Source organism: Centrocercus urophasianus, unplaced genomic scaffold (assembly GCF_019232065.1).
Source record: "Centrocercus urophasianus isolate 14NV4802_14NV808 unplaced genomic scaffold, USGS_Curo_1.0 seq_33, whole genome shotgun sequence".
Taxonomy (NCBI): Eukaryota; Metazoa; Chordata; class Aves; order Galliformes; family Phasianidae; genus Centrocercus; species Centrocercus urophasianus.
Genome location: NW_024884900.1, coordinates 3,311,397 through 3,328,408, shown reverse-complemented (window position 1 = coordinate 3,328,408; position 17,012 = coordinate 3,311,397). Strand labels below are relative to the sequence as shown.

The following is a 17,012-nucleotide window of genomic DNA, read 5'->3' as shown; positions in this document are numbered from 1 at the left end:
GACTACAACATCCAGAAGGAGTCCACCCTGCATCTGGTGCTGCGCCTCAGGGGTGGCTATTAGTTGTCAGCAGTCTTGTCAAGCAAGATGCACAGCACTTGTGTTTGCACTGTAGTCTTTCTAATGTCTTAAATTAAATGCAAACTTAACTGCTGATCTGTATGTTGAAATGCTAATAAAGTTTTCTGTTGCACATTACATTCTGTTGTCTGTCCCAATTTGAGCTAGTAAACCCAGTATATGTAAGTGACACACACATTCCTTTTGGCTTTTTTCTGTGGTAGCTTAAGCATCTTTGTGTGGGCTGTGGAGGTATTTGGTGGTGAATCAACACGGATTAAGGTCTAAGCACTACTAGTGTCACTAGTTCTTTCTAGAACTTAAATTGATTCTGTGTTTCCAGAAAGGATACAGCGTTCCAGTAAGGATTTCAGAAAGCTGCTATCAAACATTAATGCAGGATTAAGGTAGTAGGAGTGGATTGTAAGCTGTGCTGTGTTAAGGTGGGTGGGCCTGAGATTCCATTACTTCACAGTTAGGTGCAGGTTCTGTCCCACTGTCCTTGGTGCAGGCTGTGTACGTGGCTTGCCAGTTAGGTATTTTAATACTTCAAATTGCGTTGTCTGTTCCACTCATAAAATGGAAGCGGGCTGTTTTGTTGTAGGCTTCACTACATCAAACACTTCCTATCTGGGGAAGGGCTCTGCAGTAGGCGCTGTTGTGGGCAGTTTGGGGAGCCTGCTTGAATTGATCAGCTCTAATGAAAATGCCTTCAGTACTGCATAGCAGAGGGGTGGCTGCTGTGGGTCTCTTTGGGTTAAACACTGGCCTTCACAAAAGCATTTGGAACTGATATCCATCCAAGCAGGCATTGGGAAATACGAGGTGAAGTTTGAGATGATGGTTCAGGCACGTTTCAGGCACATAATGATGGACCTTAAAGGATGGATGTCGTCATCCAAGTTCCTTCTTATGGAAACTTAAGCAGGCTATAAGGATCATGGCTGTCGAGACCTTGATCTGTTGAATACTAAGAGCTGCTTAAGTGTTCAATTGGAGTCAGCATCCATGCGCTCTATGCACAGTGCTGTGCCAGTGCACTTTGTTCATTAGTGGTGGCGCATGGTGCAGCGTTGCTCAAATACCACATTCACATCTTACATTACTGAGCATGTCCTGGATATGACTGGAACAGCAGTGCTGACACTGGCAGTGCGTTCTTAATATGGGTGTGAACATGGGGGAAGATTTAACCTGCTGATTGTAGGCAATTTAAACACACTTCTGCTAGTCACAGCTGTGACTGGAATTATTTGCAGCAGGTTTTGATTCCCTGCTTTCCTTAGTGTATAAATTCCCTGAGTAACTCACAGTCCAGAGGAGATATGGCAGTGAATAAATTTACTTTCTTTGCTGATTATTTGCTCACAGTGAAATCAGCTGCTTTATCTTCCCTGGATTATAATTAAGAGATGTCCTTTCTCAGGTTCTTTTAATAATTAAACAGTGCTGCATGGTAACAGTCACAGTAGCTAACTGATCAGATTAGGCAGGCTGTGGGTTCAAGGGGGTTTTTGTTTGCTTTGGGTTAGGAACGAGTCTGTAAGGGGCAGGTAGGTTTTTCCAGAGCCAATTACTGAATGGGAACTGTTGCCGAAGTGCTGTTCAAATGCAGTGCAGACTTCCTAAGTGCCATTAGGTGCAGCTGGCTTCATGCAGAGCTAAGTTTGGGGCCTGGCCTGCTCTGCAAGAGCAGAGACCCTGGGAACATGATGTGTAGGCATGGGTGCACCAGCACCAGTGTGCACTCAGTGACCACAATGCATTCAGCCCAAACCAAGCTGGGGTGGTGGCCGGGGAGCAGCTCAGGCCTGGTCTGTGCAGCCTGGATTGACTGTGCCAAACTACCTATGTGTCCACACACTGTTTTCCCAGCCCACCAGGTAAGGCTCATGCTGAAAGTTAATAATATTTGACTTATTAGAAACGGCACAGAACAGCAGAAGTACAAGAAGTGAAATTGAGAGGTGCTGTAGCGTTGCAGTGCTACCCTGGCTGGAGGGTAATGTTTCTCACAAGGGTGTGCTTGCAGCTGCTTGTGCTGTTTTTCAGTGTTAAGCAGCAGCAATTCAGGATCACGGAGTGACCACCCGGTGTCACTGTTGCTGCACAGAAATGCTACTTTGAAGCGGATTTTGTGTTGTGTCGATTGTATAATTGTCAGTGGAGCATTTCTTCAGGCTGTAATCCTGTAGAAAAGGATATATTGAGTACAAAGATACTTCCACTGAAGGTATAGGAGAGGTGCATACTTCCTTCAAAGGCCTGAAAAGTAATATAGATGGGAGCATTTAAATGCAGCGATGCAAGACCAGTAGTTAGCAATACACTGTTGTGTAAATAATTGAGTTACTGGGGCAGTAGCAAGTTTTGAAAAGTAGTTATGTTTAAGAATATTTGGATTTTAAATTGGGCACCGTCTGGTCCCTCTAACACTGTAAGCTTCCATCTGCGTAATTATAATAAATTGAAATTCATCCCTCCAGTTTGAGTTTGGTGTAACAGTCATACGAAAATTTGGCGTTGCAAAAAGACTTGATATTTCCCCAAGTCTGAAAGAGCACTTTTAAAAGTAACAGTCTGCTCTTCTAGCCTTGTGACCTTCGTGAGGTCTGAATGAAATGCTCACCCACCCGTTGTTCCAGGAAATCTTTTAATGCTCCTCTCTACATGCAACTCTTGCAGTCTTTCTTTTGTGAGGGTGATTTTGAGTTGCTGCCCCTTGCAGTGGCTACAGATCAAAGCTGTAATTAAACAACAGACAAAAGTAAATGACTTTGTTTTTCTGTTTACAGCATACAGAAAATATGATATTAATTATGAAAGTATTTTTCAGTATTTGGCAAAAATTGGTGTGCTCATCTATACTCTGTGTATGATCAGAGAACACATACTTTAGGAGACGCTCGTTCACATCTCAGAAAGCTGTCCCCCCTTCTGCTTCCTGTTGCATTCTCTTTAATCAGGTTTGAGTCACTGTTTTTTCTGCCATGAATAACTGTGCTTCTTCATACAGCGTACATCAATACTTGTGCTGCAGTGCTCATTTTGAAATACTTTCTTTGACTGAACTTAAAATTTCACTTAGCGTTTAATTTCTCTCTTTGCGGTTTGAAGTTTTCTTCTGCCTTGCTTCTCCCTTCTCCAAAATGGAAATGCAAATGTTTGTCATAGCATCCTCCCTATGAAAGCGTGTGCGCATGTGTGCACGCATACCGATGTTTCTGTGTTCTCCCAGCAGCTCCATGTTTCTGTTTTGCTGCATTGACCTCCCAGCTGGCAGTGATTCCTTTCCCAGCAAACTGCACATTTGCCTTCCTCTGTGTAAACTATTAAAACCAGATGAGCAGAACCAAATCTGTTATGATGCACTTTTGTAGGCTGATTTCATTCCCTGGTTAGAATGGTGGGCTGACTCATGAAAGCTGAGGGAGGGAAGTTTATGCTAAACTATCCTGCTTGATTCTACACCTGTTGTTACCCAAGGAAATTAATGTTCTCGGGAGCCCCATATTGTCCTGCTGTCCTGTCACTTGAATATTGCTTTGGGTTCTCTGTAAGCTTGTGGTAGCTTTGGAAAAAATCCATAGCCAGAGTTCAATATGTCAGGATGTGACGCATCCCTTCTCAACTTTTTTGGAGCGCTTGTTAACTAATTCATAGCTGTCAAGCTGTTGGTTAAAAGAGTTATATATCATTTTGTTAATTAACGAGATTTGCTAGATGATTTCTAGATCACATATATGGCTTTGTAAGCCATCAGTACTCTTCACAGCGTGGATGACGATACTCTTGAGCGGCTTTGTGCTTTGGAAGGCCATCGAAGGTGCTGAATGTCATCCTGCACTGTTGCTACTGGGAATAATGATCGTGCTGTGTCCTCTGCCCACAGTTCTGTTAGAAGAGAAAAAACTGAGACGCTTCATGCAGTCTGATATCTTCTGTGTCCCAGGGGTCCTGTTTTCAGAGTGATAAGTGAACAGTGCTAGTGCATGTGCATGGTGTCAGCTACAGTCTGTTGTGTGGATGCCACCTGTGCTCCCAGAAATAGCCTTTCCAAGACTTGGTGGTTCTTCTGGAGAGCCCATCAAGAGCTGAGCACCAGAGGTAAATTAAGTAACCAGTGGCATAAGTAGTTAGGAATGGGGCTGCTTTGTGAAGGCTCTTGTCCATGTGATGAGCAGCTGCCGCTTGTTATAACATTCTGGCTGGTTTGTCTGCTGGGGTTTGCTTTGCCTCGCAATGGTGGTGCGTGAAATTGTGTGAGAACTGGCTTCCCACAGGAACGGTCGACTTCAGATGTTTTCATGCATTCTTGATTTCATGCTTTTCTTGGGCAGAGTGTCTTGTGACAAACCTCACAGCTGAACCACAGGCTCTGGCATTGCCGGGGTTTGATCATCCCCTGCGGTCTAAATGGGCTGTTGGAAGCCACAAGATGTCTCCCGTGCAGGAAGGAGTTAAGCATGATGAATTTGCAATAGCCAGCCAGCTTTCCCATATAAGAGCAGTGCACTCATTGGCTCCCTCTTTTACTGAGAAATCTATCTAGTCATTTCCTGTGCAAGCCCTTCTTCACTTTGCAAAAAGCTATACAGTTGAGTAAATAATCAGGCAGTTATTTCTTCTCACAGGTTGGATTCTTCCATGGACCACCACCAACTAGGAGTCCAGTGTCGTGCCATCACCAGAGTGCTGAGATGAGTGTGGTGGTCTCTGCGGAAGAAAAGAGTTCTCATGCATGGATGTAAATAATTTGTGGGCTGCTTTCATGCTTATTAACACATGTTATTTGACATCATTTCAACGGGGAAGCTATTTGGCTTCTGAAGGCTCAGTTGGGACTCCCTGTGAGATCAGTTCTTGGCTGGAGCTGGCAGCAGCTTGGGGTAAGTGCTGTACTCTTCCTCTTTTGACAACAGGGCTTTTTTTTTTTTTATGCTGTACTACTCAAAAAGGCTCGGTAAAGTTGCAGAAGGGGACAACTCAGTTCATGAGAAGTTAAAACTGAGCTGAGAAACAGAGGCTGCTGCCTGTTTCCTAGGAAAACATGACTTGGATGTATTTATTTTAGCGTCTTTGTTGTATTTTTTAAGGACCATTTTGCTTTTGCTTTTAAGCCAGACATTCTGTCTGTAAACAGCTGTCACTAAATAACTTTCTTGAAGCTGTGGAGAGAAGGAAACTGCAACTGAGTAATGACTGGGGGGAAAGGAAGACAGAACAACAAGCGAACTATTATGGATGTACAAATAGCACTCTGAAGGATTGGCAAATGTACCAGTAAGTGTTCTGAGGGACAAAACGAGGCTGAAATGGGATTGTAGGGTGTAATCTCATGCGTGCAGAGGAATGTTTGTCAGTAAAATGCAGACTAAACAGAATGGCTGAATTGTAATGGTTTGTCATGAAACCAGCCTTTGGACTTCTTGCTGTGAGCTGCATAAAGATATTCTGTGGCTGCTTTCTGCTTAGAGCTAACTGTGCTGCCTTGCATCCTAATCTAAGCCAGAATCTTTATGGTGTGTCCTTGCTGGTATAGGCTATGGAGTCTGGCTTAGTCCCAGCAAGGGAGAGAAAATCCTCATTTGGAGGGAGTACATGTGAATAGGACAGAGTTATTAAGCTCTGGTTCAGGCTGGTAATTGTGGATGTTTCCTTGCTGCTTCACAAACTGCGACTCTTCATAATGTGCTGGCTGCAGGCAGCTTGCACTGGGTGTGGATCTGGGATGTATCCAGATAAACATGAAGAGATGTCTCAGAAGGGTAAAAAATACTAAAGTGGGCTAACTGGGTGCTGTAATGAATACGTAGGTTATGTGCACGGCACATCTGGGTCCAGCATTGCTTTTGGGAGAGCTGAGCTGTGTTCAGGTTCTGAGGACTATGAGTGTCCGTGTGGCAGCCAGCGTGTGTGTGTGCCTGTGCTATGGAGCTGGAAGTTGGAAGCCTGTATTCACATGGCTAGGGAGTTCTCTTGTATTTTGCCCCAGTGCAGTGCAACAATACATGAGAGGAACATAACTTTTGCAAATGTTTCCCCCATGGAAACAGTGCCTTTCTTAACATGAGAGAACATGAACCAGCTTATTGCTCTGTTTCAAAAAAGTTAATCTATAGTTAATCTTATCTTTTGGCCACTCAGTGACTGGCTGGTATTGGCTGCACTGAGACAAGAACAGTGATCGTAGTCTCCTAAAGATCCACTCTCTTTGCCTTTTATGTAAGGAACCCATGCTGCTGCCAGCAGGTGAGATCATCTCACAAAAGGGGTTCAGATGTTCGGTCGAAGAGTTGTCTGTATTTCTTGTACTACTTCTGGCAGTCTCTACTTCTTGTGCTGCTTTTCTAGGTGTGCCATGTTTAAGACATTGATCCTTTATTCAAATACGCCCGACTGTGCAGAACTTTATTGAATCTTTTCTCTCAAGACCCCTATAGTCCCCCTATAGTAGGAGCATTGGACCTGGAAACGTTTCCTCTATGTCTGTGCCACATGGCTCACATTCTAGGTTTACGAATAAATTGTATTAATTCTCCCATGCTATTGCAGGTTTATTCTCCCAGTGGGCAACATCTGGTGATCTGCAAGGCCATCTCTGCTAGAAATGGATAACTTCACAAATGATCAGTCAGGCCCATGTCAGAGGAACAGGTTGGTAGGACTGCTAGAAACAGATGACACTATCCAGGAGGATAAGCCTGCATCTAGTACAAAGGAAGAAAGATCAGGACAATATGGAAAGAAGGGAGAGCCCCGGCCTTTGGAGTCACCTTACCAGAAGGAAAGCAGTGACTACTCTCCTAAAGTCATGATTAATCTGAACTATCGGCCAGGACTTGTGAGCAAGTGAGTAACTGTTGGTTATTTGACAAGGATAGGATCATTGTTGATCTGTGCTGACTCCTGCCTACAGACTTTATAGAAGTTGAAACTAAAAGTGGCAATGCAGAAATATTACAGCTGTCTGGTAGAGGTATAAATAAAGGTAGGAAGGGGACATGTTAGCTCTTCCTCTCCATACTTGGAAGGTACGGTGTGTGCTGTTTATTTGGGGTATATTTGAACCAAATAGCACCAAATAAGCCAAGTTGAGTGTAAGAGCAACTCAGCATGGAGCTCTATACATCTGAACTGTTCTTGCCAGAAAGGGGTGTAAATGAGCTCATGTAGTGCTTTATACCACGTGGTGGGACCTATTCTGATCCTGCAGCTCTCTTGGGCTTGTCTGTGCTCTGGATACATTCCAGAACTGCACATCAGGCTGCATCTGGGAAGAGCTCCAGCTGATGGAAACAGCAATCACTTAAGAGCATTATGGGAAATAGCTGTCTGTATTTTTCCTTTGACTCAAAAATACAGTTTTGTTTTTTTTTTCTGAGAAACTTTTTTTTTTTACCTCTCTCCTCTTTTCTTACGCAACAGACTAGAACTTGTTGCATGCTCTTGTCTTGCAGTCTCCAGGACTTCTTAACACTGTGCGTTTCTTCTGCAGCCAAAAGGACCCCAATCGCTTTGACAGAGACAGGCTCTTCAGTGCAGTCTCCAGGGGCAGCCCCGAGGCACTGGATGGCTTACTTGAGTACTTAAGGAGGACCTCAAAATTTCTCACCAATTCTGAATACACAGGTGGGCTCCTGCTCAGAAACTGGGGTAGCAGAGGCAATGCTTGTTAATGTAGCACAGGGAAGTGCCATTAGTTGCATATTTCCTAAGGCTTTTGCCTCTGCTGCAGACTTAGAATACAAAAGCCATTAAAAATATTGGGTTTGGTCCTACACTGAGTTAAGTTCTGGGTGTGCTGAATCAGGTAATACAGATATGTGCAAGACACATATCCACAACTTACTTGATACTTTTTTCTTCTACTAGATGCAAAGACTGGGAAGACTTGCTTAATGAAAGCCCTGATGAATTTGAAAAATGGAAGGAATGACACAATCCCTCTTTTGCTGGAAATAGATCAGAAGACACAGAATCCCAGGCCGCTTGTCAACGTGGCATGCTCTGACTGTTACTACAGAGGTAAGGTTTCTGCTGGTGTTGTGTCAGATGCACCTCCCCATCAGACAGGTGAGACACAGAGGTACAGGAGAAAGAAGGGGATTTGGTGTTTATGTGGCACTGCCTTTCCAGAGTTCTGGTGTAATTACGGTCACAGCCTGCTCATCTTTCCATTTCTGATTTCTGATTCTGGCACTTTCCTCCTCAGCCTTTTGCAACTTTGTCCTTAGTCTATAGAACAGAAATAATACGTGTTTAATAAATCCACAAATATGAAAGAATCTGTGTAGCAAAGTTTATACAGCATTTCTGAAAGTGAAAAAGGAATACTACCTAGCTGTTAAAGAATGAGTTCTGCTAGCTGAGTTATCCTTTACTGTTTCAACAGTGTTTTGCCAAAGAGTCCTCTGCTTGTTCTCTCTTATACTCTCTGGTACTGATTTCTGGGTTTTTGCCTGTTTCCTTAGGCCAGACTGCACTCCATATTGCCATAGAGAGAAGGAGCCTGGACATAGTGAAAGTTCTAGTGGAGAATGGAGCTGACGTCCATGCCAGAGCTCATGGTGAATTCTTCAGGAAGAAGAACGAGGGAGTTTGCTTTTATTTTGGTGAGCCTGTGTGGAGCACATTTCTTTGGGTTGTTTTAATGCCTTACTGTGTTCAATGCCACTAGTCTTAGCTGGGTTTGTCCCTCTGTTCACGACTTCACTTTCAATTCTTTCGATTTCTTTTCACACTTCCTGCTGCCCCTCCCAACTGCTGTTTTTATCTCTTCAGGTGAACTTCCCCTCTCTTTGGCTGCCTGTACCAACCAGTTTGAGGTTGTAGAATATCTTCTAAACAACCCCCACCAAAAAGCCAGACTCCAGGAGCAAGATACACAGGGAAACACAGTCCTCCATGCCCTGGTGATGATTGCAGATGACACTGAGGAGAACACCAAGTTTGTGAGCACAGTATACGTTGAAATCCTGAAGGCAGGTGTGAAGACTGACCCAACAGTGAAACTGGAGGAGATTGTGAATTATGATGGATTAAATCCCCTGCAACTTGCTGCCAAGACAGGCAAAGTGGAGGTAAAGACAAATAGAGGGAATTCCTGGGGTTGCTGGGAAACAATGACAACTGCAGCATACATCCTCAGCATAACAGCAGGGTCTGATGTAGTATCTTGCCTGATATTAACCAAATAGTCTGGTGTTCAGATACAACAGTGTGTAATGCAGAAGGCAAGCTGTTTATTTGAAGGTGATTTGGGTCACTTGGGTCACTTTGTATATTAATTGCATACATGTTTTTCTGATATTTTTCTCTTCAGATCTTCAAACACATCATCCAAAGAGAGATCAAAGACCCAGTGTACAGGCACCTGTCCCGCAAGTTCACTGAATGGACCTATGGACCTATCCACGTCTCCCTCTATGACTTGTCTTCTCTAGACAGCTTTGAGGAAAACTCTGTGCTGGAGATTCTGGCATACAGCAGTGACACACCAGTGAGTGCTTTTTACTGAAAGTTAAAGACAGCAACAGTTTTTGCACCACCTTGAGATGGTTTTGATCCTTTGGTTGTCCTAAGCTGAGGTTGTCCTAAGCTGCTTGGCTTTTCTCATGAAGCCAAGCAGAATTAACTTCCCATGGGATGTGTAATGTTTTTCATACTGACAGTCTTAACTGAGTAAACCCTTAGGGATAGCCTAATTGCAGCCACTGAATTCCAACCCTGAAAAAGATAATCCTCTGGTGAATTCGTGTTTCTGTTGATACTTTGATATGTTTGTTGCTGATGGTGGTTTTCTTCCTTCTTAGAATCGGTACAAAATGGTGGTTTTGGAGCCACTGAACAAATTGCTTCAGCAGAAGTGGGAAACATTTGCTTCCAAGAGATTCTACTTCAGTTTTATCTCATACTTGTCATTCATGATCATCTTTACAGCCATTGCCTACTATCAGCCCTTAAGGGTAAAGGTAAGCCTAATATTCTTTTATCTAAAAAGACCTGAGTGAATGGAGTTGAGTTTTAAAAACCTTGGGGTGTTTATCACAAGTGCCAATGTCACTATTTGGTATTTTGCTTCTTTGTCTTTATCTTGCAGCCTTCATTTCCAGTGGAGTTCACAGCTGGAGGCTTCCTGTGGGTCTCTGGGCTGATCATTATTTTGCTTGGAGGTGTATACCTAATTTTTGCTCAGGTATGTGGCTCTCTGGTCTAGTCTCATTGTAAGAATGAAAACAAGCAAACAGAACCATCACTGACATGGAGGCAACAGATTTGGTTCTGTTTGATTCTGAAGTCAGAATGTGCATGAGTGGATGGCAGGAGAGAACCCTGCTGTGAAACACAGTATCAGAGTGATCCTGTAATGACAGGAGTGGTATAGACCAGGCTCCAGGGCAAGAGGAGGAATAGGCTCACAACAGTAATTGATTAGGAGTGACTTGTGATTTATGGTACTAAAATGCATCTCTAGCATTTAATGCTATTAATACTATTAAGAAGGACATAAGGCTGAGCCATTATCTAGCCTTTGTTTGTACTTCTCCTTTTACAAGTAAGGCTGTGGAAGAGTGACTAACTGAAAATTTGGATCTTGACAATGAAAGCACAAGGAGGAGTTTGTGGAGTGAACCTCTCTCCCGTGCAATAGGCTGTGCCAGCAGGAATCGATCTGTAGGATGTTCTGTTGCTCTGATGAATGGCTACCCTTGATTTTTCTCAATTAGAGTCTGTATCTGCGGAGGAGACGCCAGTCCCTGAAGACTATGTGTTCTGACAGCTGTGTTGAGATCTTGATGTATGTCTCTTGAGGTTTTTTGCGCAATGAAAGCACGGGTGAAATTGGTTCTCTGCTGTGTGCTGCTAAGTTGCCCTAACATTACTAGAGAGATGGTGAGCAGGAAAGATTGATTCTCTGCCGCTGTCTCTTCTTTCCACCCTTTCCCTGCTTGTTTCTCCTACCTGTTGCATCTTGTCATAACCCTTTGTTGTAACAGACTTAGTGGGGTAGAGCCTGTCTTTGGATTTGTGGTGGAATACAGCAAAGGGCAGATCTTCGGTTATTCCACAGTTTCGAGCATGTTAGAAAAAGAGCTCAAGTTTTGAATCATCACCATGTCATAAATTTGATCAAAAAGAAAGAAACTTCATATTTTTTGAGGACAAATGTGTAGATGCATGTGTTTGCATGTATGTGTGCATGTAATTGTGAGTTACAGTTCTTTTTCTGTTTTCTATCGGTTACATGAGTTGCATTAAGCAGTTGAGAGCTTCCATACTGTGAGATTAACTAGTTCATAACAAAACTGCAACAATATGCACATTTGGTTGTAACAGGATTTGCTTATATAAACTATGTGCCTGAATAGCTGTCACTTTGTGCTCTCTGTAGCCTGGTAAAACATGTTCACTTTTTCCTGCAAAACAGAACTGCAAATGGGCCTTTTTGCTGAAGCAAACTACTGTGTCACTCATTCTACTTCTCTCCAGCTTCATCCAGGCTTTCTCATTGCTGTTGTCAGCAGTCCTGTATGGCGCAAGTTCAGAAAACTACGTGGCAGTGATGGTGTTCTCCCTGCTTCTGGGATGGGTGAACATGCTGTATTACACTCGGGGCTTTCAGCGCATCGGCATTTACAGTGTCATGATACAGAAGGTCAGTGCTTGGGAGACATTTTATGTGAAAAACTTTGATGTGTCAGGAGCTAATAGAATTCCTGCAGTTACTTTTATTCCCTCAAGACCATGAAAACGGTAAAATGAATTGATATATGGACTTGAAATAAATTGCAGAAGGAGATTAGATTTCTCCTTCAAGTACAGTTGTGTGCAGTTGTACAGTTGTGGCAAACCACTGCTTTGCCATCTTTGAATCTGGCAAGTTAGAGCAGCTGACATTTACTTGTTGGTCAGAAAGTGACAAATCCAGCAGTCAAAGCCAGTGTTAAGCTCCCTGGAAAAGCTGTGCTTGGACTGAGGAGTGTTTCCAAATCCTTATGAGAGTTTGGAACTAGAAAGGCAAGGCAAAGCAGAGGTGAGAAGGGAAGAAGGCTGACCACCAATTGTATGAAACCCAGTGAGGATAGAAGAGAAAGAGCTATGTGCATTGGAATAATCTGGGAACAGCTGCTTGAGAAGGAATGACACTTCCTCCTCGTTTATTTCAGACTATCCTGAGAGATCTGTTGCGTTTCCTCTTGGTTTATATTATCTTCCTCTTTGGCTTTGCTGCAGGTAAGGACTTAATCAGCATCGTGTTATAGGCTGGGCTGCAGGAAGTAATGTCTTTCTGAGGAGGATTCAAATTCTGTTTTTCTTGTAGCTCTGGTTACGCTGATGGGGGACGCTCCTTCACTCTCTCAGAACAAGTCTGTTGCTCAGATGGAGAGTGCTGGGAGCCATGCTATGTATGGTGGGCTGCTCAGTGTCTCCCTGGAGCTCTTCAAGATCACCATTGGGATGGGTGACCTGGATTTTCACGAACATGCCAGATTCAGATACTTTGTCATGCTTCTGCTGCTGCTTTTTGTGATCCTCACTTACATCCTGTTGCTCAACATGCTGATTGCACTCATGAGTGAGACTGTCACTGATATTTCTGGTTACAGCAAAAGTGTTTGGAAGCTGCAGGTGAGACACAGTGCTGCTCAGCAGTTATCATGGTCCAAATTCCTATTTGAATTTCGTAACATCAGGCATGACGCTGTCTTTGTCCTGAACCTCAACTGTAAAGTTTTCATTTATATAAATTTACCACTCTGGGGATAAACTCTAACATCATTTTTAGGTGTATTTAAAGCTCATGCTGTTTGCCTGACTACTAGCCCATTCAGATCCATGTGCACAAGTAACTTGAATGAATTACAATTTTGGCCTGATACAGTTAAGCTAAGGAACACTTCGAGGCTGATCTCTGAAGTGATTTTCCAAGTCAAAGTACTTGCTGACTGGGGGGAAGATTTAATGAAAATGAGGGACTGGGCTCTGCATGGCCTGTTTTTCCCTGACATGGACTTCTTCTTTCAGAGGGCTATTGCTATCCTAGAAATAGAGAAGGCCTGGCTGTGGCGCCAAGGAGGAAAGAGGAGATCTGGCTGCTTGATGTCAGTGGGCCTCAATAAAAAAGATGAGAGGTGGTGCTTCAGGTAAGACAGATGTGCTGTTACCCTTAAACTTAAACTCCAGCATAGTGATGGATTCCTGTGAATGATAAGCTGCTAACCCTGCTCCACCACAGGAGTTTCAACACTGACTTGGCTAAGTGTCTCAACCACATGTTCCTGGTATATGCACGCTGGCTGGTGATGTCACTGCTGAAAGTTTGAGAGCAAGTCACCAAGACGTGCTGTTTAGCCCATATCTGTGGATGTGGTGATGGTGGCAGGCTGTCTGCAGCAATGCTTTCTTCACTGCTGCAAGTAGCTGTGCTTGGAGTTGGCTGTGGTGGTAGGGGTGTAGGCTGGTTTCCCCTTCCATCAGGAGCATGCAATATGAGTGCAACATGAAAAGGCAGTACTTCTCCACCCACTGAGGGGCTCAGAGCGCAGGTAAACTTTTCTCTACTCAGAGAAACAAAGTGCCAGCAGCACTTCTGTAGCTCCAGGGTTTTACATGCAATGAAGCGTGCATAGAAAGAGGAATCTAAGAGGTTCCTTTGTATTAAGAATGTTCCCTGGGAGGAACTGGAGTATTTTAAAACAAACAAGTGGCATAGGCCAGCGTACCACGTGCAGAGGGATAGGGATTTACCTCAGAGAGCTTAGACTACAGAAGGTCTTTGCTCAAGAAAAAGCTCTGTAGGGTGCTGTTGCTACAATCGAAGTATTAAGTCTGTGTTAGCAGGATGGGGTTGGCCACAGGACAATGAGACCTGGATGAAATGCTGTGCTTCATGCGTCTGTGTCTTTTGCATTTTGTTTCTCCAGAGTAGAGGAAATAAAATGGACAAGTTGGGCAAAGGAAGTGGGAGTTCTCAAGCAAGAGCCTGGAAACACCAATGATTTGGAAATAAATCCGGAAGGTAAAGTCAAATAATGAGGAAATGTCTTCTGTGTCCTTTTGGCTTCCTGCTCAGCCACCCTGTTTGCATGTTATGTCTTTTGGTAACAGAAATTTTAGGCCAGTTTGCTCAAGAAATTGTTTCAGAGTACTAAATAGTAGCAGCATCACTTGTGAGCTGAGCACATAAAGAACTGGAGTTCAGGAATAAATAGCGAGAACAAAGGAGAGGCCATTCCTATTTATCTCTATTGGAAATAGGCAGGAAGCACTGCTGAGTGGAGCAAGGGCTGTTCTTGCCTTTGGCTTACATCAGTACCCCAAATGCATGTTGATTTTTGTATAAAAAAAGCTAAAATGTAAACCCACTCATTCTGCAGGTGTTAAAATCAAAGCTTTTACAGCATAAGTCAGGGCACTAACACTCATAACTTCGCCAAATTCTGCCTTAGATCTAATTGTTTGATCCCCTCATTGTACCTGGGAGGCAGCTCTGTATGGAGAGCTGTGAATTTCTCTAGAAACGTTTTGCTCAGCTTGGGCAGAATCTCCATCAGAATTACACAGCTTCCTGCTCTTTCAGCATAGTCTCTTTCTAGATGCCAGAACTGCAGGAATGGGGAGGTTTCAGCACTTGAAATACTGAATTGGCTGTATGTTGGGTTTCCCTAAACCTGCATCTTCTAAAAACTGGATCCCTTTGTTAGCTTCCTGCTGACAAAGGGCTGCTGTTTTTGTGTCTCCTGCTATAGAGACGAGATCACGGAAACAGGTGCCACAGAAACAACTGAGATCAGCTGTTTCAGAGGAGCAGTCACTGCTGCAGCCCCAGCTATCAGCAACTGAGATGATGCCTCTAAAGGGACAAACCAGAAATCTTTAGCGGGTTCTCTTGTTTGCAACCTTGCTTCCATCTTCAAAGGAGTAGTTCTTCCTATAGCAGCTGGAAGAATTGAAGGCATTATCAGTGTTAAAGTGCATTTCATCAATGACTGTGGTTCACCCTGTGACATTAAATGTTTTCATGCACTTTAATTATAAATTTTCCTCTGAAGAAACCGTTTTTTTCCTCAAGCTTTTCTGACTGACACTTTCCTATTACCATGTTTAAAGGTGCAAGAGCAAGATCTTAGGGGCAGTGGGGAGTAGTCTTTGGAAGGCAGTGCTTTCTGAGCTGCATAAAAATAATGTTGTTTGCCATAGAGAAGCAGAGAATGGAGTTCACCTATCTAAGAATGAGTTAACTTATTCTTTTGTCACAACACAACAACCTGCACTGGAGAGCTTTGGAATACAGAGTATTTTAGAGGCATAAAAAATTGTCAATGATGTGTAAAACACTGCTGTTGTGAGATGTGAGTGGACAAATATTCAGGTTTCAGCCATCGTGAGCCATGCTAAGTCTTTGTCTCAGTACCTGCAGTGCTGGGATCACACCAGAATTCCCATTTCATATGATAGTAATGAAATCATTTGCACAATGTGCACATTTGCTTAAGAGCACATAAGTGATGTGAGTTTTCTGGAACTGTAACTTCGCTAGGTGAATTTCTGAAGCATCTGTCTTTTAGAGATTGCATTGCTTCTGTAGAAAGCAGCAGCAGAATTTTACACAGTGCTTCTGAGAGATAGATGGTCCCAAATGCTTCATGTGGTCAACGTCTCCTGTCAGCCTTAGTGAGCTTCTTATCTTTCTGTAACTGACTACGAGAACCTCATTGCTTTTTTGTATTGTGCACACTGCCTCAGGGTGGGAAATGTCTTAAGCTCTGAAGAGGAGGAAAAAATGAGCTATCTCACTTTTAGCCTACATTTAAAAATAATAATGTACTATTCTGCAAACTATAAATATAGCAAGTTTACTTAATTGAAAGTGTTGATTCTTGGATGTATTTTCAGAACATCAACCTCTCTCAAAAAGAGTTGAAGATGTGATCAGTGTGGACTCCAAGGTGTAATCAAATTTCTGATTACATTTCACCCAGTACTGTGCTGACCTCATTGCCATGCAAGTTATCTCTTGTTTTTCATGACCTCTTATTAGAAACATCTGAACCTGTTGCTTTGGATACATCTTTCATAGAAGGAAAGATTAGTGAAAAACCTGCAGTCTACAAATGATGGTGGTACCTTTCTTTCAGTAAGATAAACTGTAACTCAAGATCTCCTATCTCTTGTTTCTACTTTGAGCAAGTGAATCTAGAAGACTTGTCTTTTGGATACAACCATTTTAATCCTGTTGCTTATTTACATCTGTGTGACTGGCAGCAGAAGTACTACTTTTATAACCTGCTCAAATCAGATTATTCTCCTGTGCTGGATGATTCCCTCTGCATCCTCACTGTTTTGGGTCTCTGAATTGTAACTAACTTTTCTCACTCCAGCTTCTGATGTTTTCTTGCTTTGTAAAACCTTCAGCTGCTTTTTCCATCTATGGCTTTGTCCTAAGTGTTCCCAAGATTTGGCAAAGTGCTCATATTGCACAAAGGGATCATCTGACATGGTAATCTATTGCTGTGCATGGTGCTTTGCTGTAACAGGGACACTTTGAGATTCTCAAGAAGGGCAGAATCAGATATGCTGTCTGTTCCTGGAGTCTTAATAAACAACGAAAGAAAAATTGTGCTTGTTGGTAGTGGTTTTGATAGGTGTGGGCTGTGACAGCTTGCTTTCAAGGTAACCTGCTTCTTGAACCTGTTTATCTTTAAATCACTTTCTTTAGTTTGCAGTGTTAATATTTTGATGTGCATTAAATTTTTTCCAAAAAAACATTTGGTGTTCACTGTGAAACAGGACTGTGGTATTCCTTGTGTTTCACAGTCACTGCACAGCACATCAGCCCCAGCCCTCTAAAGCTCACAAGTGAAGAATGATGGACAGCAGACAGAGACAGACAGATGCAGCAAACCACTGCATCGAGTTGGTCAGAAGGTTTAGCCATTCCCAAACTG

The 17,012-nt window shown here is 43.0% G+C and overlaps 1 protein-coding gene across 6 annotated transcripts; it reads left to right on the top strand.

Annotated features, from left to right (window-relative positions):
• Positions 1-1,701: 1,701 nt before the first annotated feature.
• On the top strand, positions 1,702-15,934 carry LOC122166309 (transient receptor potential cation channel subfamily V member 2-like). 6 transcript variants are annotated; one of them, XM_042829983.1, is made up of 17 exons: positions 1,702-1,943; positions 4,695-4,949; positions 6,616-6,912; positions 7,559-7,692; positions 7,936-8,088; positions 8,535-8,675; positions 8,845-9,143; positions 9,386-9,562; positions 9,876-10,034; positions 10,163-10,258; positions 10,791-10,861; positions 11,554-11,719; positions 12,231-12,297; positions 12,386-12,693; positions 13,090-13,208; positions 13,989-14,083; positions 14,814-15,934. In XM_042829983.1, exons 3-17 carry the CDS (start codon positions 6,671-6,673, stop codon positions 14,942-14,944), a joined length of 2,358 nt encoding a protein of 785 aa, XP_042685917.1. In that variant the 5' UTR covers positions 1,702-1,943; positions 4,695-4,949; positions 6,616-6,670; the 3' UTR covers positions 14,945-15,934. The 6 variants fall into 6 exon arrangements, with proteins under 6 accessions (XP_042685917.1, XP_042685918.1, XP_042685921.1 ...); XM_042829984.1 differs by lacking the exon at positions 1,702-1,943 and adding an exon at positions 3,834-4,167; XM_042829987.1 differs by lacking the exon at positions 1,702-1,943 and adding an exon at positions 5,229-5,343 and having other exon boundaries at positions 4,587-4,949.
• Positions 15,935-17,012: the final 1,078 nt, after the last annotated feature.